This window comes from Colletotrichum tamarilloi, assembly GCF_030869305.1.
Source record: "Colletotrichum tamarilloi strain Tom-12 chromosome Unknown Scaffold_2.1, whole genome shotgun sequence".
Classification (NCBI taxonomy): domain Eukaryota; kingdom Fungi; phylum Ascomycota; class Sordariomycetes; order Glomerellales; family Glomerellaceae; genus Colletotrichum; species Colletotrichum tamarilloi.
The window spans coordinates 22,157-45,570 of NW_026849385.1; the positions used below are offsets into that span (position 1 = coordinate 22,157).

At 53.8% G+C, this 23,414-nt stretch overlaps 10 protein-coding genes across 10 annotated transcripts, besides 1 other annotated feature; 4 read left to right on the plus strand and 6 right to left on the minus strand.

The window, feature by feature from the left end:
* Positions 1 to 66: 66 nt before the first annotated feature.
* CTAM01_00637 (methionine aminopeptidase) lies at positions 67 to 1,582 on the plus strand (the record flags this gene model as incomplete). The annotated part of the gene is made up of 4 exons (XM_060516687.1): positions 67 to 109; positions 196 to 1,331; positions 1,384 to 1,470; positions 1,526 to 1,582. 4 exons carry the CDS (start codon positions 67 to 69, stop codon positions 1,580 to 1,582), a joined length of 1,323 nt encoding a protein of 440 aa, XP_060388149.1.
* A 977-nt stretch (positions 1,583 to 2,559) lies between these two features.
* On the minus strand, positions 2,560 to 2,805 carry CTAM01_00638 (uncharacterized protein; the record flags this gene model as incomplete). The annotated part of the gene is made up of 1 exon (XM_060516688.1): positions 2,560 to 2,805. One exon carries the CDS (start codon positions 2,803 to 2,805, stop codon positions 2,560 to 2,562), a length of 246 nt encoding a protein of 81 aa, XP_060388150.1.
* A 1,090-nt stretch (positions 2,806 to 3,895) lies between these two features.
* Positions 3,896 to 4,483, plus strand: CTAM01_00639 (PRELI-like family protein; the record flags this gene model as incomplete). The annotated part of the gene is made up of 1 exon (XM_060516689.1): positions 3,896 to 4,483. The coding sequence occupies one exon, from the start codon at positions 3,896 to 3,898 to the stop codon at positions 4,481 to 4,483; it is 588 nt and encodes a 195-aa protein (XP_060388151.1).
* A 605-nt stretch (positions 4,484 to 5,088) lies between these two features.
* Positions 5,089 to 5,797, minus strand: CTAM01_00640 (uncharacterized protein; the record flags this gene model as incomplete). The annotated part of the gene is made up of 2 exons (XM_060516690.1): positions 5,089 to 5,313; positions 5,657 to 5,797. The coding sequence occupies 2 exons, from the start codon at positions 5,795 to 5,797 to the stop codon at positions 5,089 to 5,091; spliced, it is 366 nt and encodes a 121-aa protein (XP_060388152.1).
* A 647-nt stretch (positions 5,798 to 6,444) lies between these two features.
* CTAM01_00641 (uncharacterized protein) lies at positions 6,445 to 7,420 on the plus strand (the record flags this gene model as incomplete). Its single annotated transcript, XM_060516691.1, has 3 exons — positions 6,445 to 6,520; positions 6,689 to 6,718; positions 6,798 to 7,420. 3 exons carry the CDS (start codon positions 6,445 to 6,447, stop codon positions 7,418 to 7,420), a joined length of 729 nt encoding a protein of 242 aa, XP_060388153.1.
* Positions 7,421 to 7,642: 222 nt separating this feature from the next.
* CTAM01_00642 (uncharacterized protein) lies at positions 7,643 to 10,332 on the minus strand (the record flags this gene model as incomplete). The annotated part of the gene is made up of 3 exons (XM_060516692.1): positions 7,643 to 9,791; positions 9,838 to 9,973; positions 10,029 to 10,332. 3 exons carry the CDS (start codon positions 10,330 to 10,332, stop codon positions 7,643 to 7,645), a joined length of 2,589 nt encoding a protein of 862 aa, XP_060388154.1.
* Positions 10,333 to 12,074: 1,742 nt separating this feature from the next.
* Positions 12,075 to 12,344, minus strand: CTAM01_00643 (uncharacterized protein; the record flags this gene model as incomplete). Its single annotated transcript, XM_060516693.1, has 1 exon — positions 12,075 to 12,344. The coding sequence occupies one exon, from the start codon at positions 12,342 to 12,344 to the stop codon at positions 12,075 to 12,077; it is 270 nt and encodes an 89-aa protein (XP_060388155.1).
* Positions 12,345 to 13,181: 837 nt separating this feature from the next.
* CTAM01_00644 (tubulin/FtsZ family protein) lies at positions 13,182 to 14,895 on the minus strand (the record flags this gene model as incomplete). Its single annotated transcript, XM_060516694.1, has 7 exons — positions 13,182 to 13,412; positions 13,468 to 13,932; positions 13,986 to 14,279; positions 14,328 to 14,510; positions 14,563 to 14,729; positions 14,789 to 14,829; positions 14,888 to 14,895. The coding sequence occupies 7 exons, from the start codon at positions 14,893 to 14,895 to the stop codon at positions 13,182 to 13,184; spliced, it is 1,389 nt and encodes a 462-aa protein (XP_060388156.1).
* A 637-nt stretch (positions 14,896 to 15,532) lies between these two features.
* Positions 15,533 to 15,616: a sequence feature (Short protein (CTAM01_00645, KAK1511715.1) was converted to a misc_feature.).
* A 1,243-nt stretch (positions 15,617 to 16,859) lies between these two features.
* CTAM01_00646 (uncharacterized protein) lies at positions 16,860 to 22,289 on the plus strand (the record flags this gene model as incomplete). The annotated part of the gene is made up of 1 exon (XM_060516695.1): positions 16,860 to 22,289. The coding sequence occupies one exon, from the start codon at positions 16,860 to 16,862 to the stop codon at positions 22,287 to 22,289; it is 5,430 nt and encodes a 1,809-aa protein (XP_060388157.1).
* A 208-nt stretch (positions 22,290 to 22,497) lies between these two features.
* Positions 22,498 to 23,348, minus strand: CTAM01_00647 (ubiquinone biosynthesis protein COQ7; the record flags this gene model as incomplete). The annotated part of the gene is made up of 3 exons (XM_060516696.1): positions 22,498 to 22,518; positions 22,581 to 23,096; positions 23,148 to 23,348. 3 exons carry the CDS (start codon positions 23,346 to 23,348, stop codon positions 22,498 to 22,500), a joined length of 738 nt encoding a protein of 245 aa, XP_060388158.1.
* Between the last annotated feature and the right edge of the window lie 66 nt (positions 23,349 to 23,414).

Genomic DNA, 23,414 nt, shown 5'->3' on the forward strand with positions numbered 1-23,414 from the left:
GGGGTTCAAAATCTGTGTTGCTCCCACCACCAACTTCACATCACACGCGAAATCTAGTATGCCAAGATGGCTGCCCAAGTTCCCACAGAAGCTTTGAAGAAGCTCAACGGTATGGCGCTCTTCGCCGTAGCTACCGGCTGTTCGCCCATAAAGTCCGGAACCTTATGCTAATCAATGATTTTTACCTTCCAACAGTGGGAGAGCCTGCGACGAACGGCAAGGCAGCGAAGCCCGCGGAGGGAAATGGGGTCGACCACGACAGCGACGACTCGGATGAGGAGGGCGAGGATGTGACGGCACCCGCCGCCGGCGGAGCGGCCAAGAAGAAGAAGAAGAACAAAAAGAAGAAGAAGAAGAAGTCCCCGACCGCCCAGTCCGACCCGCCCCGCGTGCTCATGTCCTCGCTATTCCCCCAAAAGAACTACCCCAAGGGCCAGGAGGAGGAGTACCGCGACGAGAACCTCTACCGCACAACGGACGAGGAGAAGCGCCACCTCGACAACCTCAACAACGACTTCTTGACAGACTATCGTGAGGCCGCCGAGATTCATCGCCAGGTTCGCCAATGGGCGCAGAAGAACATCAAGCCCGGCCAAACCCTGACCGAGATTGCCGAAGGCATCGAGGACGGCGTGCGTGCGCTGACGGGACACCCTGGTCTCGAGGAGGGCGACGCGTACAAGGGCGGCATGGGCTTCCCGTGCGGCCTGTCCCTCAACCACTGCGCGGCGCATTACACGCCTAACGCCGGCAACAAGATGGTGCTCTCGCAGGAGGACGTGATGAAGGTCGACTTTGGCGTGCACGTTAACGGACGTATCGTCGACAGCGCCTTCACCATGGCCTTTGAGCCGCAGTATGACAACCTTCTCGCTGCCGTCAAGGACGCGACCAACGCCGGTGTCAAGGAGGCTGGCATCGACGTCCGCGTGGGCGATGTCGGCGGTGTCATCCAGGAGGTCATGGAGAGCTACGAGTGCGAGATTGACGGCGTGACGTATCCCGTTAAGTCGATCCGCAACCTCAACGGCCACACGATTGAGCGTTGGAGCATCCACGGCACCAAGAGCGTGCCTATCGTCAAGAGCAACGACACGACAAAGATGGAGGAGGGTGATGTTTTCGCCGTCGAGACGTTTGGTAGCACGGGCAATGGATATGTCAGGGAAGATATGGAGGTGTCTCACTACGCTAAGCGTGGAGAGGGCCATGCCGCGCTCCGGTTAGACTCGGCCAAGAGGCTGTTGAACGTCATCAACAAGAACTTTGGCACCCTGCCTTTCTGCCGGCGTTATCTGGACCGTTTAGGACAGGACAAGTATCTCCTTGGTGTAAGTTGGCATCTCCACCGCTGACTGAAGAATATGAGCTGACGAATAACAGTTGAACAACCTCGTTGCCAGCGGCATTGTCGAGGCTTACCCGCCCTTGTGTGATAAGAAGGGCTCCTATACAGCTCAGTTCGAGCACGTAAGTAACAACTTGCTACTCTTTGCCAGGGACAATGTTAACCCACACCATCCAGACCATCCTGCTCAGGCCAAACGTGAAGGAAGTAATCAGCCGAGGAGAGGATTATTAGGCGGGGTGAAACCGGCCAAGGATAGGTATTGTCGTGGGTTTTCCTTCCACTTATCAAGACTATCGTTCAGATATACATCAAAAATCCAAGCAATCGAATCCAACATGACCGTGCCCAAATCTTTGCCGAGAGTGTACGACTTGTAGTGAATTCTGCTTAAACCATTGCTAAAGGCATCGAACGTCAGTCTGATGTATACGACGCGGCATTTGGGAACAGCGTTAAGCCTGTCTCCAGGGCACGGTGAGTGTCCACATTTCGGGAGGCCAGCGATTTTCCCACGCCGATGTATCGGTATTACTTCGCACATTGCTCAAGAACGCTGAGATACTATCACAAGCATGCATAATGCTTAGATGTGTCTACTCGAATCCGTATGTTGCATGTTACACTCTGCTATCGTTAGGCAAAGCCCAGAGCCTGCCACGCCAGCATGCTCGCAGCCCTCTCTTAACCCGTAATTCAAACGTTCTTTGAGTTGACAGTCGTTCGCGGCCCCATAACGGGATGCCGTCCCGTAGCCGGGCACAACGGGGCAAATCATAGTGGAGACCAGCTCCGACACAATGTTCCGGAACGGAAGACTCGATGTACAGTATGGCCGATGGTCTTGCGGATCGAATGCTCCCGTCACCGTCTGTGTGAATCTAGTGGTTGTTGCGGTGATGTCAGATGCCATCACCACGAGCCCGGAATGGAAACCGATCGGAACCCGCAGATGAAGACGGGCGCCGGGCGAAGTGGGTAGAGCCACACGGAACCCAGCGATTGCCTTAGTAAGTATGAAGCTAGAGAGAACCCCTGCGCCACTTGAGGCTGAGGCGTGTCAGCATGGCGTCAATAAGAGGCATGCAGAGGCAAGATCATGGGCCGATCCAGAACCGACGACCACTCATAGGCATTTCCCTTTCGCCCCCGAGCGAGACTTGACTGGCGCGACCGTTCACTGGTCGGCGGACTGGAACTGCGATACCCACTTATTTCTCCACCGCCAATCCGCGCATCTCTGGTTCTCCAAGGGTCCGATCGGCGGCGTCCAGAAGCACGGAGAAGGGCATGACAGCTTCATCCGATATCCACCTCGGATATCCAGATAGCATAAGAGGCGTCGGCCGCGGGTCGGCTGGCGGGACCTGTAGCAGGAAGAGGCCTTGGCGGAACCTGCTTTTCGTCGTCCCTTCTTCGTCACACTCTCGGGCTGGGCGAAAAGTGTATTCATCCATGGATGTGTGTGTGTGTTTATGTGTGTGTGTGTGTGTGTGTGTGTGTGTGGCGGGAAAGAGAGGAAGAGCTTGGGCCCAGTTTCCTACTCGCCGACTTAGCTTTCTCTTGCGGCTTCCCGCTGGGTAACGGGAACGGTACGGATGTCAGCGAGAAACGGCGTTTGGGAAGAGGAGAACCGACAAATGCTCATCCGCGGATCCACCTTTAGGCCAATCACATGCAACCAGCGATTTCACATCGGCGGCCAGCCCGCGTCCTGGAAGGTGCTGGGCCTTTGGTACCCCCATCCCGTCTCTTCCCCCCTCGTCTCCGACGTTTTCCATCTCCATTGACGCGGTCCATGCGCGCCATACCCGAAACAGGCAGCTAGGCGAGGTAGGAGGCCCCAAGCCGAGCCAGACAGCGCGCTCCCTGCGGTGGAGTTTTCGTGCCTCCTTCGCTGCGAGCTCGCACGCGCCACCCCGAATTCCCATCTTTCTCCGGGGCACCGGCTGGGCCACTTGGCCCTGGGGGGGGAAGGAATGCAAACTGCTGCAGTGCACCAAAATCCCACTGAGAAATTTCCAGCGCAAAAAGACCTTGTGGGGGCCTTGATGCCTTGGGAAGCGTTTTGCCACGTCCTGGTTGGTCAGATCAGCTTCCTAAAAAACCCGCACACGACACCTGCTCCACCCTCCGGCCTACCGAAGCTCGCAGCGCGCTGCTGCTCTCGGTTTTTTTTTTTCTCGCACCCCCGTCCGATTTCCTTACTAGCAAGGCTCACCTATTATTTTCGCATCCCTTATATCAACAATCGCCTCCCTCTTCCTCTATTTTCCTTCCTGCAGTAGAAGTTGACTCATCACTGTCGATTGACGATAAACAAACAAACAACGAGATACAACTCAGTTTGACTCGTTTTCATTCACGAATACCCACGACACTTCCACGATACCCCGATACCAATCCCGAAGACACTAGAGGCAGAAAAAAAAAGCGACAAACACCTTCCCGTCCGTTACATCACACGAGCTTCCTTTCCTACCTCGCTCGCAAAACCCGATACCCAGAAGTAATATCAACCACCACTACACAAGAACCACATTCAAGATGAAGGTCTTCTCCAACGCAGTAACCTTCAACTACTCCTGGGAAGAGGTCTCAGCAGCAAACTGGCGCAAATACTGCCCGTGGAACGACAAGACGACGCACGTAATCGCCGTCGACACAATCGGCCGCAGCGTCGACCCAGCCACGGGAATCCTCCGCACCGAGCGCCTCATCACCTGCAAGCAGTCCGCCCCCAAGTGGTTCGCCTCCCTCGTCGGAGGCGGCGGCGGCGACCCGGACGTTTCCCACGTCTTCGAGACCTCCTACGTCGACCCGGCCAACAAGACCGTCACAATGGTCTCCCAGAACCTGACCTTCGCCAACCTCATCTCTGTCCAGGAGTCCGTCGTCTACAAGCCCGTCAGCCCGACGCAGACGCAGTTCGTTCAGGACGCGCAGATCACCGCCCTCTGCGGCGGCTGGCAGCGCATCAAGAACGGCATCGAGGACCAGTGCGTGTCGCAGTTCCGCAACAATGCGCAAAAGGGCAAGGAAGGGTTCGAGATGGTCCTGGCTATGAGCAGGCGGGTGTTTGCCGAGGAGCGCGAGCGCGAGATGCGTGTTCGCCAGGGCGCTATGGCAGCATGATGTGGCTGATGATGATGAAGATTTGAGAGTCCACCACGTTGACTCTTGTGTCTTCCCCCATCCCGGTTTGCCACACGACACTCGTGTTATGCAGCGTTCCTCGTCATTTTTTACATCTTTTCTCAACAAGCGGGCAGCATCACCACAAAAGGATCCGGAAAAAGGGGTTTTTAGACGGCGTTCAGACATCACTTTTTGTTTTTCCGGGCCAAGCCCAAAGACGTGGATGCGGATCTTCCACTCAAACCACTTAGGTTTAGAGAGGATAACCACCATCCCCAACTGTACAAAGACCTTCGGCGTTCAGGAATATCCCTACATGATAGAGCATCCGGGGGTTTTCCTCAGACAAGACACATTTTCTTCTCAAGGTCCATTGCGACCAGAATTAGAGTGTTTTTTAGAAATAATAGACCCCTCACAATGATCAGCAAACTTTATTGCCTCAACATGGAATTGTCCACCCGTTTCATCGTGATTCAGCAGAAATGCCTTATCCCATGTACCGACACAATTCACTGCCCAACGAAACTCTAAGCTGAATGTGAAGAACTACTCGCTACAAGCCACCACGGTATCCCTTCTACGTGAGGTCGGTAAACCCTTCATTTCTCCATTCGGCCCCGGCACTTCTCCTCATACCGGACCAGCGTCTCCTTGGTATCCCGATCCAACGCCGCCTCGCTCCCATCCAGGACCCGCCTCGCAAACGCCGCAGCCTCGCCGAACCGGCGTAGGAAGTAGAGCTCTTCCACAGCATGCAGGAGCTCTTGTAACACAGGCTTGCTAGCCTTTTCCGTGTTGAGCGGTAGCTCTATTGTTTGCCAAACCTAGCAAGGCAAGTATGTGTGTCAGTCAAAAACTACCCTTTTTGATCATTGTCTGCTGCAAGAATAGAGGGGGCAAACAGGCGGAAGGGGAGGGGAGGGGGTGTTCTCCGCGGTCCAGGGTTCTCCAGGCAGGTGGAGAAAGCCGGGTGGCTTCCATCGGAAGTCCATCCGAGCTTCGAAAAGGGCTGCCAAATGAGAACATGAAAAGCAGGATGAAAAGATCGAAAACCATCACCCCTCGCATACTCCATTGCAAAAGCATAATTACAAAGCCAACGATATAGAGTACATATTGTTTCTGTATAGAAAGATATCAAGGAAGCATGGGAAAGTAATGACTCACATCGCCGTCTTGCACCTTCACCCGATACGTAGCCCGAAGCTTTTGGAAGTCCTCTTCTGATTGCCAGTCTCTGGGCTTCTGCTCCTCCTCATCAGAGTCGTCGATGGCGATGTTGAAGAGGTCGCCTTCTTCGTCAGCCATTTTTGTAGGTTGTAGGTGCAGGTATAGCCCGTGGAAGTAGATAAAAGTCCAGAGTAGGGAAAGATCCCAGAACTTGCTGAAATTCCCTTTCGAGGGTTCGTGGTACAGTCCCTTGAGCCTGCCGCTGCTCTATTCCTTACGTCGACAACAAGAATGACCAATTTCGCCGGGGCGCTCAAAGTCTCGAGAAAAAGAACGTCCAAAGAAGAAAATGAATCCCCACTCCGATCGCTCCGTCGTGGTCCAGGTTGGTCGGGTATCCAGTTAGGCGATCGATCACCAAGATATCCGTACAGATGCCAGCACGCTGGAAGGGACTGACTGACTAAGTCAAGTTATGCAACTAAACAATATAATTTATGCTCGGGCTGCAAATCTTTTTACAAGCAAGTCCTGCCGAAACGGTTTCCCCAACATGACATCAAGCCGCATGGCGGGGTTAGTGGGGCCGCTTTTGCACCTAGCGGGCCGAGAAGCTTCGAAGCTTGAACCTCATCCGTCCAGTCTACCACCCCGCCTCTCCCGTCCCTTCATTCCAATCTTCCCGTCTCGTGAAACCTTTAATTGACTTCAGCGACCTTACCTAAATTTGACTTATACATACACGAACGAACAGTAGAAGACTGCTTGGGATCAAATTAGTCGAAATGGAGCAGCAAGTAGCCAGGCTCGTAGAAAAGGCATGGGACAAGTTTCAAAAGACGCCCGAGGAGAAACGCCTTTGTGAGTCTGTGCCCTTCACATCATGGCCCAGAGCTAGACACCTAGCCTAAACATTGGAGCGTCCTGCTCTCAGTGAAATCCCTGCTCCCTGGCAGCTCTGTTATGTTTTCGTCACCCACCTCAACCAGCTTCTACCCAAGTATACAAGACAAGACTGACATCCCCAAGTGATAGGAATATCCGGCATCCCAGGCTCAGGTAAACACACCTCAAAGCCCTCTCTCTTACTCGCAACTCAACATTATCAACCCACACGGCACCTAACACCTCAAACCAGGCAAAACAACCCTCTCCCAAATAGTAACAACCCGCCTCAACGCCCGCGCCGCAACCCTAGACCCCTCAAACCCAACCCGCACATCCCACCCGCCCGCAGCCTTCGTCCCCATGGACGGCTACCACCTCACCCGCGCCCAGCTCTCCGCCATGTCCGACCCGAAAACCGCCCACGCCCGCCGCGGCGCCGCCTTCACGTTCGACGGTCCCGCCTTCCACAAGCTCGTCACGTCCCTCCGGGAACCCCTCAGGGCCGATTCCTCCCCGATATACGCCCCGAGCTTTGATCATGCCGTCAAAGATCCCAAGAAGAACGACATTGCTATCCAGCCGTATCACCGCATCGTTGTGTTCGAGGGAAACTACCTTACGCTCGACAAGCCGCCATGGAGCGACGCTGCGAAGCTCATGGATGAGCTTTGGTTCGTAGACGTGGACTTTGAGGTGGCGAGGAAGCGGTTGATAGGGAGACATGTCAAGGCAGGCATTGCTAAGAACGAGGAGGAAGCTGATAAGAGGGCAAGAGAAAACGATCTGGTGAATGGGAAGGAGATTGTCGACTTCCGCCTAACGGTCGATGAGGTTGTTACCAGTCGAGAAGATGACGAATGGATTCACGAATGAGAAATATATGGCACTGTGTTTCAGTCATGGCTAGGGGGATCTTTATTACTCGCTGTCGACCCTCAATCGTGCCGGAACTATTATGAGGTCCTGTCCTGTCCCGTCCCGTCCCCGACCATGTAGCCGGCACTTCTGCTCAACCAATTGTGCTGGATATCGGTGGAGACTCGCATTCCAACTATCTATGCAACGTTGAGAACCATTCTCCCTCACATTGCCATCTCACTCGGCTGCAGCCCCCGTGAAGCTACCAGGAAACTTAGCTGCGCTGTAGCCTGTAGCGAACATAGAGCCTCCCAGTCCCCGGCGCGTACGAGGCTGATCGCCACCCTGCTGTGGAGGGACCTGGCCGTGGCCACAGGGCTGGAATGGTTCTGCGTTGGGCGAGAACGCTCCGCTATTTTGGTGAACTGGGCCATTCATACCAATGCCCGCCCCGGAATCCGGATAGCTGATGTGGTAAGTGACCGTCACAGCGTGAACGACGCCCGACGGGTACATTCCAGGAATCATTGCCTGCGGATGCATCTGAGGCTGCATCTGGGTCGCGTAGTGCACTTGACCCGGCGCCATCTGCGGCGTAGGGATGCCAGCAGGCATGACAAAGCCTGTGGGGTTGAATGGAACTGCAGTGGCGGCCTCGGGACTCTGCACAGGAGTGGGCGCCGGCGCGGTGACATCTGGCTCAGCCTTGACGGGAGCTTCAAACTCAACAGCCGAGTCGTGCGAAGCGTCTGACATCGCATCTCCCTTATCCGATCCAGCAGTCTTGGAAGAAATCGGATGCTCTTTAGAAAGAACATTCTGAGAGGCATTCTGGACATGCGCATGCTCGCCCTCAGTACTGACACCCGCATCGACCGGATCGGTCGACTCCTTGGCGGTGCCATTGGGTACATGCTCCTTTGCAGTGTCCTCCACATGAGCTTGGGTGCTGTCAATGGACTTCTTCGCAATGCTACAGTCGACTTGACCCTGAATCTCGATGTCGATATCGATCTTAGTCTTCGGTGCCTCAGTGTTTTCTGGCTTGACTGCACTGTTCTCCTTGTTCTCTGCCTTGCTGTCGGTGTTCTTCTCAAGGTCACCCTCAGTTGATTCCTTGCGTGGCATTCGAAGTCCGGGTAAGGACTGTGCAGTAGTAACGACTGCCTTATGGTGGTTGACAGCTTCAGATAAACCAGGCATAGAGACCTGTGAGACACCGCCGGTGCCTATCTGTGTCTGTAGAGTTTCCGAAATCCATTCCATAGCCTTTGCGGCCTCGTTGTTTGGCTGGGAAGCTCGCACTTTCTGGTTCTGTTGCAGGTGAGGTGGCAGCTTAGAGAACACACTTCGGCTGTCCTTTTCGAGGGGGATCTTGACGTCCTTGATTCCGGCAGGAACTTCAGCAGAAGAACGTCTCTCCAGCAACTGTTCCGGGCTGTACTGGACCCAAGGAGGGCGGTCTGCAGTGTACATGGGGGAGCCCTTGACATTGGTCAGCTTCAGATTGCTGAAAGCGTCCGTCAGGTCTTCCTCGCCATGATCCTTCTTCATGGGCACCACCTCGGTGGCCTGAACGGCGGCCTGGGTGGGGCGAGCGGCCTCGGGAGCAGCCGACTCGACGGGAGCGACGGCGCCCGTGTCCGCTTCATCTTGGGAAGCAGCCATCTCGCGGAGATATTTCATCACCTTCTGCAGCATGTCCGCACGCTGAACAAAGTCGGCAGCCGTCTCGGAGTCATCGAACTTGAGGCTGTATCGCATCGATGGACCCGACGCGGAAGCTCCGAAACTGATGATACACAGGTGATTCTTGTGGAAGTCCAGAGCGTAGTCGTTCATGCTATGGGCTTGGTCGAAGATGCCAGGGCATACAATGATGCAGACGACACGTCCATTAGGATGCTCGTCAGACTTGATGGTCTTCAATTTCAGAACAGCATCATGCTCTTTGCCTTGAGCCTGAGCCTTGCAATGGCTAGCCCAGTGGACCTCGGAGTTGTTCTTATCAGTCAGGTGAGGTTGCTTCGTAATTTCTTCAGACGTCTCCTTCTCCTTGCCTTTCACACTGGAAGCGGCGTTCGGAGTCGGCGTGGAGGCCGAGATGGCAGTGCGAGGGGTGGCAACTGGAAGATTCTGAGTGCTCTTGGCTCTCAGATGGGGCGGCAAGGGCATGTTGGTCGCTTCAGTAGATCCAGTCCTAGTAGTGATAGAGCCAATGGCAGCTGGTCTGGCCGTGGAAGGGGTAGTATGCGTGACCCTGCTTCCCTGGACATTTGCGCGGAGCTCACCAGCAGCTCTAGTCGAAGGGTATCGATGAACCTGGGAGCCAGGAGGCATGACAATGCCATTCTGACTGGTCCGCATGCCTTGAAAGTTCGCCACGCTATTATTGTTAGTTGAGTTTCTGCCAGAGGAGAGGAGTCACCTACTTGGGTCGACGTGTCTCGGGCAGGTGTCTGGCTGGACCAGCCGTAAGAGTTGGACGATAGACATTTGAGCCGCCTAGGTCAGGTAGCTGCATAGCAGCCATGGCTTCAGCATCGTCCATTCCTGTCTCTGCAAGGGCTATCATCTTTATTAGTCGAGATACTGTCCTGTGAAGTATGTGGAGAAAACATACCTCGGTAGCCGTTGAGAGCCTCAGTGTTCTCCACGTTGACAGGAGCGCGGCGGGCACGCGGCGGTACAACATGCCTTTTCGGGGTGTCGTCAAGAGGCAACTCATTGATGCGGTCCATACCGAGGTCGGCCTTCTCAATGTCAGTCACACACAGTATAAACGAGTTCCAGATGCAAAAGCAATCACTGACCATCATTGCACGCTGGACCAGTTCTTCATTGGTCAGCGACGAAGATGCGGCCTGGAGGCGATGACTGGGCATTTTGTCCGCCTTTCTGTCGGTGTCGGTTCCCCAGGATCCCATGTTTGCAGGCAAACTAAAAGTCAGTCCGAGGTTTTCGCTGATTTGATGTCGTGGTTTGGTTCTGGTGTCTAGATGTATATCTGTCAGAAAGGGTTGAGATCCCAAGATGGTCAGGGTAAGGAGAGAAGTAACAGTGGTGATGAAAACGAAAACAAATGACGAGTGGTAGATGAAAATATCAGTAGAGGTTTAGCTTCCTGGAGGCTTACCGCTGGAGGTTCTTGGACCTTTCCTGCTGGTTAAGGATTCGTAGATGCCGTCCCTGATGGGAATCGATGTAAAAAAGACGTAAGGCAGAAGCCTAGTGTGAAGTTTTACTCGAGTGGTACAGGAGAAAATAAGTGAGTGATAGTGATGGCAATATTTGCCCTGGTGGGATGTGTGTTGTGGTATGGAAACCTGGAAGAGAAGACGTTCAGACTGCGGGTGTTTTTGAGAAAGCAGAAGGAAACAGAGAAGTGGATGGGTGGCAGCAGTACTTGGGGCAGGCTTTTCCGAGGCAAGAGGAAAGAAAAACAGTCCTTGCCTTAGATAAATAACCGTGCTGTCTGTCTAACTTGGAAAGAAGTCCTGCTCCGGGATGGAGTAAGTGAGCAGGCCGGTGGAAGGAGCCGGGGTAGAAGCGGAAAGCAGAGACAGGAAGGGCATATGACGATGCCACGAAGCAGGAACTGACTGAAGTCGGTACCTGCTACTTGTTTGTGAAATCAAAGCGCAGGCACAAATAATCATAGTGCAAGAGTAGCTATATATAAGGTATATGAACAAGATGTTTTGTAACTTATGAGAGACAATTCTTGTACCTGAGAGAGAGCTGCGTAAAAGAAGACTGTTCCCATAAGTGTACAGATTCTTCAAAGGTTTGGGGCAATCGAAAACAATAATGATGTGCTGATGTGCTGATGTGCACTTCCACGGGGATGGATTCTATCACCATAGTGAAGGGCGTTCCTCACTCAAGGTTTCTGCCCTGGATGTTCCCATCATGCAAGAACAACCTTTCAACAAGTATAACACTACAAGTGTTGGCAAAGAGAGGGACAGGTCACATAAGAAGGCACCGGAATTTGCCAGTTGCAATGTAGAAAAGAAAGAGCAGCATCTACGGCTAGATTACGAGCGTACTTTGCTCGAGTGTGCGATCTTATACCCATGCGTCATATATTTACGGAGGAGCTATATCCTTAAATTGAAGTTGCTGGTTCAATCTGGACGAAAACGACCCAGGGAGAATGTCATGCGATACCCGGTATCTATTGTATAATTTCAGACTTTCTAAATCAGCGACGCATGCCATGGGATCACGCCAAGTCAGAGACGACCCAAGTGATATGGTGAGCTGCTAGGAATCATTCAAGATCTCATGCGTCACGGGCAGAAGATCACAATGTATGCATATTGCTCATGCTTTACTTGGGAGAACGCAGGAGCGAACCAAGCATACGAACTTGAGGTTTGAATCAATACCCTGTAGTTCAGCATCTTGAACCACCTATTTGGGAACTAGTCAGGCAGTGCCTTATGCACTAATTGTAAGGTCAGACTTTGATTCTCAGCATTTTGAGCCCACGGCGATTTCTAGCCATCACGGAACAAACATTGCGTTGTTGGTAAAGGCACATCATGCCCATGTCATTTACTCATATCATGCAGTACTCTCTAGTAATACAGAAGCGTTTGCTCGTCCATCCAGTAACAACCTTTGGTATATCCATCGCTTAACAAATTCCTAGAAAATGTGCTTATTTCGCAGCATCCTTGGGGACACCGCTCAGGCCCTCGGTAGCCTGGCGACCGACGTTGCTAAGATCCTCGTTGGCCTTGGAGGCAGGGCCTCTCAAGCCGGAGGTGGCGCCGGTGCCAGTACCGACGGTAGTCTCGGCATCACCGCCGCTGCCGACGTTGACCTTTGTGGCGTCGGCGGATTGCCAGTCGGAGGCGACGGGGGGCTGCTCGGGGAGGGGGAGGTTGGACTGGACCTCGTTGATCTGGTCGGCCTTGGTTTGGGTCATTTTTGCGGTAGTTGTTCAAGAAAAAGGTCGCTAGAGAGGATGTAAGTTAGCGTTGTGTGGCCTGTGGGTGCTATTGGTTCGGGGCCATAGCGGCCTGGGCCCAGGGAATGTAGCTCACTGTAGTTGATTCGTCGGAGGGGATTTTTAGAGTTTGATCGAAGTTGCTGGTGCTGTGATTGTAATGGTTGGCTTTTCTTGTGATTGCTTGATGAATAGAAAAAGATAGACTCTTGCATCGAGCTTCAACAGAGGCTCTTATATGCAAAGCTGGAGGAGGACGAGCTCCAATCCGGCCAGGCTTGAGCTTTCGGAGCCTTTACGGACGCTGACGTCAATTACGTCAAGCAGGTGCAATTGCGGCTCTTTGCGCGGAATCAGTGGAGAATCATTGACGTTCATCGACGATTGTCGCGGGAAGTGGAGAACATCCAATAACACTTTTGGGCGTGGATGGCGGATGGGCGATCAGTGACACAAATTGGCCAGGAGCAAAAGCTCCAGACGCTTCGATGAGGCAGACGGGCTACATTGAATTGAGGGTCAAAGTGGTGCCTGGGCATGAACGAGGGCGTTTTCCTCAATCAGATGCAATTTTATTGAGGGGGTTGTTGGTATCAGCCGAGTGGGCTTTTTTGCGTAAGCTTCTGTCACCCGTCCCTGAACGCCTTACTCCCAGAGTCCCAGCAAAGCCAACCGTAGAGTCGGTCTGTGTCTTTTCCCCAAAGTTCAGATGCGGATGCCGTCATGGCCATGTCGACGTTTTGATCCACCCTGTCATCTCCCAGCCCTGTGCCAACTGCTAATCCTTCCCTTCTGCCACTGCCACACGCGATCATTCTAGCCCATTCTCTTATCTGTTTCAGCTGAAGTCGCCTTGTCGCCGGTGTCGGGGTTCAGGTAGTCGGAATCCTCCGCCGCCTCATATTCTTGGATCAGGTCTGACACAACCTCGCGGGCCTCGTCGAATTCATCCAGGTTCTCGGCAAAAGGCGCCGTCTTCTTGTAACCCTCCATGAAGGCATTACGCTTCCGCATACCGTCGTATTGTCTTAGAATTCTCTTGAACAGCTGGGAGCCTGTCAGCAAAGCATGCGCATACCAGGATCAGGATCGTGAAACCTACAGTTGCGATACTTGTGTGGTTTGCCAGCATCAATCCACTGACACGGTGGGCCATTGGGATGTAGGGGCTCCGCTTTGTGAGGGCCACTTGAATGCTGGCCGGTCCCCATGGGATAAAGGTTGCCAGTCGTCGTTCCCGGATTCTCAGCAAACTCTTGTGGACGTCTGTCGGATCCACTTCGCCCTGAATGACGTTCAGAATAGAAATGTAGCAGCTCTTCTTTCCCGGTTGAGTAGAGACCATGCGGTTCTTGGGCTGCAGTAGTCTCCGCATGACGTCCAATACTGTCGTCTTGCGCACCGTCTTGGCCTGCTCTACCTGATCGCCTGTGAATGGTGTGTATGCCGTCATCAAGAAATGGCAGCGGGGCGTGGGAATCAACGAGGCAAGAATGCTGACCAGATCGTTGTGCATGTAACCTGGGTACCTGAGAGTTGTGGTACTTGCTGACATGACGGTCGATACCTGCGTTGCCCAAGTTAGTCTGTGAGCCTCGAACACGAGAGAATAATTCCCACCAGTTGATTTGTTTGAGCAAACGAGGGCTCCTGAACGTGTAATCTGTCGGCTGCGATGCGTGATAGAGCTCCGTTGTCCAGTACCACTACCGAGTCGGCGTTTTGCGTTAACCTTCTCATGGCGAGAACACTGTTGTAAGGGTGGACGACGACATCGCCTGCGTTTGTTGTATCAGGGAAGACGGAGTATGTTTGGATGATCTTTTTAGGGAACCGGTCGTTGAGCCGCTCGAGGAGGAATGAGCCCAGACCAGAGCCAGTACCTCCCGCGATGGAATGCAGCATCATGAAGCCCTGAGATGGTCAGCGGGGGCCGCACGAATAATACAAAGTTGCACGTACTTCTAGAGAGTCGCTACCATCAGCTTCGCGGTCGATCATCTCCATGATGTCTTCGTAGACCACTTCGCCAGTCTGATAACCGTCACCCCAGTTGTTCGCAGCACCAACTCCATTCTTGCCAACGTAAAAGTTCTCGGGGTTGTAGATGTTTTTGTAGGGACCACTTTGAATGCCTTGTATGACCTGTAGTTCCTTTAGCAATAGTACAGTGTCTCGCTGTAAATTGTCGACGCACCCTTGGCTCTAGATCGACTAAGATAGCTCGCGGAATGTATCGTGTGTCGTCGCTCTGGTAGTAAAAGACGTCTTTGCGATCGCCACCTTCAGTAGCAAAGTCTTCGAGGTTTCCGTCCTGGTTGATGCCATGCTCCTGACAAAGCTGCTGCCAGAATTGGCTTCCAACTGTATGGCATTAGCTCCATTGCGCACGACTGATGTTCTGTTTGGTGGGGTAAACTGACTGCTGTTGCCGCATTGTCCGGCCTGGACCGTAATGATTTCCCTGTAAGACGAAGTCAAAACAAAGTATGGGCAAGCCAGGAGGGGCTCACGAAACCTACCTTGGCATCTTTGCAGTGTGATGGCGGCTTTGGCGATGTTGGGCTCCAAAATCAGTGACCTTCCGCAAGCTGTGATGTTGGACGCGACGGTGAGAGCTTATCGATAAGAAGATGCGCGAGACGCGCTTTGAGTGTGTTACGTAAGGCAGGGTGCGAAGAGTGAGGTGGTGCTGCACCGAGGTTGCTCGCAAACGGTAAGCAGGTAGTACTATACTACCTACCCTGAGGCGCCAGGATTCTTCCTTTACCACATGTGCCACACATCAAAATTTCAAGCCACATCTTGAGAGATGGGAGACTCAAATGATGGATCTTCAATTCTCCATTCTTTCATTCACAGTGAAACAGCCCACGCGGACTGCCTAGTCAGGGTCAACACGCTCGTTCTTTGTCCCTTGGCCTTATTCCTCCACAATGGGTCTCGGCGGCCTCTCTCTATCCGAAGCGAACAGCGGACTTTTCCTCGGATCCCACGCCCGCACCAAGGTTTGAAGTACCAGGGTGCGGATGACATTTGTTGATGAGGATACCTTTCCATCTCAAGATACGCGGCCCTCTGGCTACTCCGTACATTTGCCAGCCACGCCAGCCTCTTCTCCTTACGTTTGGCAGATAATCAAGCACCGCTGTCCCGACATACGTTGGATGGCCCACGTCTCAGATCTATCCGAACCCCTATTGAACGCCCCCACGGCCCGGACGTGCCATATGCGCGCAACAGGCGTATAATAAAAGCCATCGATCCATAATTGCGGGATTTGCGTCGCCTGTAATTGTGGTCATTTCAACGTCGCACAGTCGATGAAAGTTTGGCTTAGGACGTAATCTGGGCAGAAACGGGCCCCTGTAGGGCTCATGTACACTACTTACATCCAATGTAGGAGCTCAGTCCATTCCCGTCCTTTTCTGCGCCTTAGCTCCCTCACAAGCATCTCATGATCTCATCACTGGATTGTTCAAAGCGGGAGACAACCACATACTTCGTACAAGTCACATGGAACCGAAACGGCAGAGACGGGCAGAAAATCAGTCCCTATTCCTTGATAAGGTAGTTGTTCAACCGCGGATTCGGTGTCAAATGTCAGTGGAAGCTCCATCTGCTGCACCGCGCCCGAATAGCGCAGGGAGCCACTGAAGATTTGGGCGTGACATCGGACTAAGGTGGCACGCCCCAGAGGGAGCCGCTAGGTGTTCCCCCACTGTTCACCCCCCCTTATTCGCGCCCCTATTGGCGCCCATTGGCTCGGAGCCAAAGAAGCAATTAAGCCTCGCCCTCCACCAACGTTGCAACTTGCTGGGGATTTGCAGGCCGTCACAGGGATCACTGGTCCTGGTCCCTCCCATACCTTACCTTTCACTGCACTCCATCGCCCTCCCTGTCTCCCCCCAAAACTGCGACAGCCCAAGGTTCCTGGTCTCGAGGATCTGAGGTTGTCTGCAGTCTGCCCGCCTATCCGTACGGGAGATACCTGACTTTAGCAGGTCCAAAGATTCAAGGTGCTCGACTGCAACAAACCCGATCTTCCATCAACCCTGCAGGGCTTGCAGAAGCACACCCCCAGCCCAACCTTTTTCTGGGTACTGCTACATTTCATTCTTTGGAAGGTGTTGTTTCTTACCAAACCCATCAGCCGGATTTTGGAGCAGCTGCCGGTGATCGACCACGAGCGCCGTTCTTGTCTCGCTTTAGCTTCTCGCCTTCGAACCTTTCACCGACGGGTGTGTCTGACTGTCTCGACCGCAATTACAAGACGTCCGCCCCCGACCACCCCTCGACTTGATCTTCCAAACGCATCCCGACCCCTTGTTGGGCTGCTGTCTCTCATTTACACTTCGCCGAGAAAGCCATGCTTGAGGTGTTTACACCGATCCACGGCCTACACACCTCAATTTCGCGAGCCGATTTCCTAGAAAACTCGACTAATCCTCAACTCGTTTCCTACCTCTACACCCTCCCGAATTTCCCGTCACAATGACGGACTCGAGACGAGATGATTCGGTCTCACCAATGACAAGAAGCCCTCGCGCGGCATCACCAGCCATCACGAGCCAGCCAGAGTCGCTTGCTCCTCCAGCTCCTCCGCCGAAAGATAACCCTCCGGCTCTTCCCCCAAAGGATCTCCCGACGCCAAAAGACACGCATACCCCGATCGATTCCACGGTGGAAGCACGAGATTACATCAATGGGGGAGCACCTCATGACAGCGTGTCACCCGTTAACGACGGAAGGCGGCCGCAGCTCCCAACCCTCAACTCCACCGATAGCGTACGTCAGACCCCTGGCGGTCTGCCCGTGATGCCCGAAGACGATACATACTCCCCTGAGCCAGCTTCACCGACCGATCGCAGAAGCGTACAATTTGCCAGAACGGACCAGGTCCTGGAAGCCCCCGCAAGCCATTCGCGGCAGCCATCATGGGACGACGGTGGAAAGTCCATCGGCTCTGCCTTCATTTCTAAACTGAAGCAGCTCACCGGCTCTGGCAGCACGCAGACCCTCAAGACGAGCAGCTCCGGTAACCTGAACGAGAACGGCACGCCGCCGTCCATGGGTAGCTCGCCCACCACCGGCCAGTTCAGATCAAGAATACCTCATACACTAGACGAGGATGGTGGCAGCGATGCTGATGCGGATGTCGAGGAGACGGCTGATGAAGGAGCCACATCGGATGCTGTCAAGCCCAAGAAGAAAAGGAGAATGCGCCGCTCAAAAAAGCAACACATGTCTGTCCCGAGTACCCCCAACCTGCGGCATCTACCCGGCCCAGACTCGCCCGTCGGTTACGGCCGGATGGGTCTGCGAAGGCGCTTGAGTATGCCAGACCACCCCGAGCAGCAGCACGGCATGTCGGAAGGTGAAGGACGAGACCAGCTTGCAGGTCCCTCATGGATAAGGTCTCGCAAGAATACCGGAGATGGCACTGAGAGCCCTGGAGGAAGAAGAATGGGCCACGTCCGTCGCATAACTGTCCTTGGTGGAGGCGGGGTATCGGACGGAGACGCGATCACGCCCAAGAGACCTTTTTTCGGCAGCGAACGAGCATCGACTTGGAAATACGTCAAGAACACCTTGAAGCTCCTTAGGCAGAAGAAAGAGGATCGTTTCGATTTCGCAAAGTCGGCAGAACTCATGGCAGAGCTGCGAGCCGGAGCGCCCGCCGTTCTCATGTTGGCCAGCATGATCCAAAGGGATGAGCATGGCAATAAGCGAATCCCTGTCCTTCTCGAACAAGTGCGCTTGCGTATTACTGATAGTCAACCCGAGTCCGACGACGACAGTGAGCGGCATTGGGTCTTCACAATGGACCTCGAGTACGGCAGCGGCCCAAGTCGAATGAAATGGGTCATTATCAGGACTCTGAAAGACATCTACAATCTCCACGTACGATACAAGCTTGCGATGAGCAACGATAAGTACTTGCATGGGCGCGCCGATGTAGGAGCCCGACCCAAAATGCCCAAGTTCCCCTGGGGCGCCTTCCCCTATCTTCGCAGTGCCCGTAATAAGGATGACAGCGAGGACGAAGATGACGCAAGCATTCGGGGCGATGATCTAGGAGAGGTCACCGCTGGCGAAGGGACTGCTGCTGAGGGTACCGCAGGAGAAGGTACAGCAAGCGAGTGGGAAGGCGGTCGAGCTGGCCCTGGAGTTAGGAAGAAGTCACGCCTCGGCATGCTCGGTATGCGTAGGAAATCGACCGGATTTACTGAGCCCGGGGACTCGGGTGGCGAGAACCAAATCGATCAGGTTCAGGCTCGGAAACGGTACTTTGAGCGTCAAAGAAGGGTCCTTGAAAAGTATCTCCAGGACATGATTCGGTGGTTAATGTTCCGTGCGGACAGTAACCGTCTTTGCAAGTTCTTGGAGCTGTCTGCTCTGGGAGTGCGCCTAGCTGCTGAAGGCAGCTATCATGGCAAAGAGTGCTACTTGCACATCCAATCCTCCAAAGGCATGGATTTCCGTCGAGTCTTGACACCAAAGAAGGTCATTGCTCGCCATAGTCGCAAGTGGTTCCTTGTGCGCTCTAGCTACATCGTCTGTGTCGAATCACCAGAGAAGATGAGCGTCTACGACGTCTACCTCGTGGACTCCAAGTTTCGCATTGTTTCCAAGAAAAGCACATTGAAACAGTTGTCCAAGGGAAAGACCAAGGCCGAGGAGAAGGAGATCGACCTGGCGGAAGAGGGCGATGCTGAGAAGCATCACACACTGACACTGCATACAGCTGAGCGAAAGGTCAAATTGTTTTCAAGAAACCAACACATCATGAAGCAGTTCGAAGACTCAATAGCAGAGATGCTCAAGCAGACTAAGTGGTATGACACCAATCGCTTCGACAGCTTCTCTCCAGTCCGAAATGGCGTATTTGCGCAGTGGCTTGTAGACGGCAGAGATTACATGTGGAACGTATCTCGTGCGATCAGCATGGCCCGAGACGTGATTTACATTCATGATTGGTGGCTCAGTCCCGAGCTTTATATGCGTCGACCAGCCGCTATCAGCCAGAAGTGGCGTTTGGATCGACTCCTGCAGCGAAAGGCCCGAGAGGGTGTCAAAATCTTCATCATTGTGTATCGCAATGTCGAAGCTGCTATTCCGATCGACTCTGAGTACACCAAGTATTCACTCTTGAACCTCCACCCGAACATCTTCGTCCAGCGGTCTCCCAATCAATTCAAGAAGAACCAGTTCTTCTTCGCCCACCATGAAAAGCTGTGTATCGTCGATCACGATGTCGCATTTGTCGGTGGCATCGACTTGTGTTTTGGCCGTTGGGATTGCCCGCAGCATCCGATTACAGACGACAAACCGACGGGTTTCGAGCACAGCGAGCAGCCAAAGGATGCTGAACATTGCCAACTCTTCCCCGGAAAGGACTACTCGAACCCCCGTGTCCAAGATTTCTTCAAACTCGACGAGCCGTACGAGGAGATGTACGACCGAAGCAAGGTTCCCCGAATGCCATGGCACGACATTGCTATGCAGGTCGTTGGTCAGCCAGCCCGAGATTTGACGAGACACTTCGTCCAAAGGTGGAACTATGTCAAGAGAGGCAGGAAGACGACCCGTCCTTTGCCGTTCTTGCTACCGCCTCCAGATGTAAAAATGCACGAGCTCGATGCCCTTGGGCTGACGGGTACTTGCGAAGTTCAGATCTTGAGGTCATCCGCCAACTGGTCTCTGGGCATTGAGCATGTCGAGTGCAGTATCCAGAACGCCTACGTCAAGATGATTGAGGATTCCGACCATTTCGTTTACATCGAGAACCAGTTCTTCATCACGAGCACCGAGGCGTTCAATACAAAGATTGTCAATCGCATCGGTGATGCGCTTGTCGAGCGCATCATCAGAGCTCACGAGAACGATGAGGACTGGAAGGCATGCATTGTCATTCCTCTCATGCCTGGTTTCCAAAACACTGTCGATGAACAGGAAGGCACCAGTGTTCGTCTCATTCTGCAATGCCAATACCGCAGTATCTGCCGCGGTGAAGGCTCGATCTTCGAACGTCTCCGTGCTGCCAACATCGAACCGGAAGAGTACATTCAGTTCTACAGTCTGCGACAGTGGGGCAAAATTGGCCCCAGAAATGCTTTGGTCACTGAGCAGCTTTACATTCATGCCAAATGTATCGTGGTAGATGATCGTGTTGCGCTCATTGGTTCCGCCAACATCAACGAGCGGTCCATGCTTGGAAGTCGTGACTCTGAGCTTGCTGCTGTTGTTCGTGACACCGACATGATTTGGTCAACAATGGCAGGCAGACCTTACCAAGTCGGTCGGTTTGCGCATACCTTGCGACTTCGCCTGATGCGAGAACATCTTGGCCTGGATGTAGACGAGATCCTGGAGGAAGAAAGGCAGGCCGAAATGGACCGCCAAGCCGAGTACGAGGCAGAGATGGATCAAATTTACGACGAGGAAGCAGAGTCACCTCCTGTCGCAGGGCCGAGTGCACCGCAGTCAGCCAGCAAACCGACCAAGCCAGCAATGCCAGGACAGGCTGCAAGCTTTAACCATGATGCCGCAGAGGCGGAAGCGGCAGCCGAGGAAGCGTCCTCAGTGTCCTCTTCAGAGAAGGGCAAGGACCGCGACGATCGCGTAACCGGCAACGAGGCACACGACCTAGAAGTCGCCGGTTTTGGCAAAGACCACTGGAAGGAAGCCGCTCAGCTTGGCCTTGACCGAGGACGAGACTCTGTCATCATCAATGGCCGCGAGGTCCTTGTCAACAATGTGAACTCTGAAGGAAAAGGCACTTTGCAATCGCCGATGCAGCCTCACGAGCGCAAGCTGTCGGCTGATCACCACACGGAAGAGGAGGGCGGAGTTAGCAACGATGCCCTGCCGCCGATCCCAGCTCTCAACAGACGGACCACAGACCAACTCGGCCTCCCTCGCACAGCTGGGCTTCCCACACTACCTGCTGTAGACGATACTGATATTGGCGGACCACCTGTTCACTTGGACCAGAGCGGCCAGCCGACCAACGGCCCACTGCATCCTCTGGCTGCAGATATCAGGCAAGCGCACATTGATAAGGATTGCATGCGTGACCCCGTCAACTCAACGTTCTTTGACGACATCTGGAACAGGGTCGCTGAGAATAACACGAAACTGTACCGCCGCGTTTTTAGATGCATGCCCGATTCAGAAGTGCTTACCTGGCCCGATTATCGAGAGGCTGTGTCTTACACGGAGAGGTTCAGACAGAGCATGGAGGGCCAAACCAAGACCGATGACGGAGATCCCAACTTGAACCGTCACCAGACACCTGTCAGCGGAGGTGGTGCCGGTATGGGCGCGCCAGGCCCTGGGGCTATTGCGAGCGCTGTAGCGGATAAGACGGAAGAGAAGCTGCACCTCAAGACCAACCACTCGAACCATCCTAGAATTGTCATCCCGGCAGATGATGACCACGACCTCAACGAGAAGAGCGAGCACCCAAGTTCCCGAGGCGGGCTCAACCTCAACATAGACGTGTCGGCATCATCAAAGCGTCCACAAGATGACCCATCGCCCATTCTTCCTGCTGGAGACGTTCCCTTCCCGGCCTTTGAACCAGGCCCTGCCGCCGACGCCAGCATGTTGGAACCAGCACGAGAGAAGAGTAGGGAAAGAAGAACCACCTTTTCCCCTCTAGAGAAGCCGCCTTCGAGAGATGTGAGCATTCCAGCTCAACAAGCCCAAGGGTCGGTTAGACGCCGCCGACGGGCCACTACTAAGGGCAGCCGGCGCGGTATGCCGCCCGAAGAGGTGCTTGGGCGGGCCGAAGCAGAGGAACTGCTCAGCATGATTCAGGGGCATGTCGTCAACTTCCCATATGATTGGCTCCTGACTGAAGAACAAAACGGCAACTGGGGATTCCAGGTGGACGGTGTCGCGCCGCTTCAAATCTAGTAAGTCTCCGTCTATCATTCCCGTGCGTAGCCGGTCCAGTGCTAACATCCATTGCAGCAACTAGGTGTTATACACAGTTCAGAACGGTCTCATGGACCTGCTGGACAAAGCCTCTCTATATGGCTGAACCATTACACGATACATCGATGCACAGGACGGAGTCAGGGAGGAGCATCTTGGCGTCGCGGGTACTTTCACTGTATTGATTCTATTCGTATGGCTTCGGCCCCTGTTTTTACATGTATTGTACACATTGTTAAATTACAGCCTTTATTACACCTTCTCACTTACCCAGATGGCGCCTTTGCAACCCGCCCGGATCACACCGGTGAGCAACCAGTGCGGCTCCGCCTTCTTGGCGTCATGCTCGACAGCGTGGTCCAGGTGCTCCAATTCTTCATCGCGAATCCGCCGCAGTGTCTTAATGAGATCGGTGAACTCCGGACCGACGTCGTAGCCTTCAGCTTCCCACTCTGTGACCATCTCGATTAGGGTTCTGATTTGGTTGTTGTAGTGATCGCCAATTTCCGTCTCGACGGCCTCTGTACATGCCATGGCCGCTTCGCGACCCATTACTGCGGTACTCCAGCCCAGCCCAGTTGACATTAGCTGCCACAGAGGATACAGGGCAGTCGGTCGCACGCGATGCTTGTGGATGAGGGCGTTGAATGTATTTAGGTGGCCCTCTTCTTGGTCGTACATATGTGCCATGAGAGGTCGAAGATGCGGGTGTCGATTGACGATCGGTGGGGTTTGAGCTGTGTAGATTCGGGTGGCAGCCAGTTCTCCGGCTTGATTGACTCGAAGCTGAACAAAGTCAGTATAGTTTCCCCAACTGCATACAATTGCACAACTTACTGCTGAAGACAAGAAATCCCGCTGCTCTTGGGTCAGGGGCTTTCGTCGGGGCGCCGCTGCTGCACCTTTTGCTTCGGCCTGAGCATTGGATGTGCCGGATAGCTGTCTGCGCGAGATGCAAACACCCGGCGCATACGCGTTTTGCGCTCCAATTCTTGCGATGCCACAGCAGGGCCTCAGAAATGATCTTACTGAAGCCATTGTGAGATTTTCCTGTGGATAGACAAGACCCCTAGGGTATTCGGAGCACAAACTCGGCCGAAGACA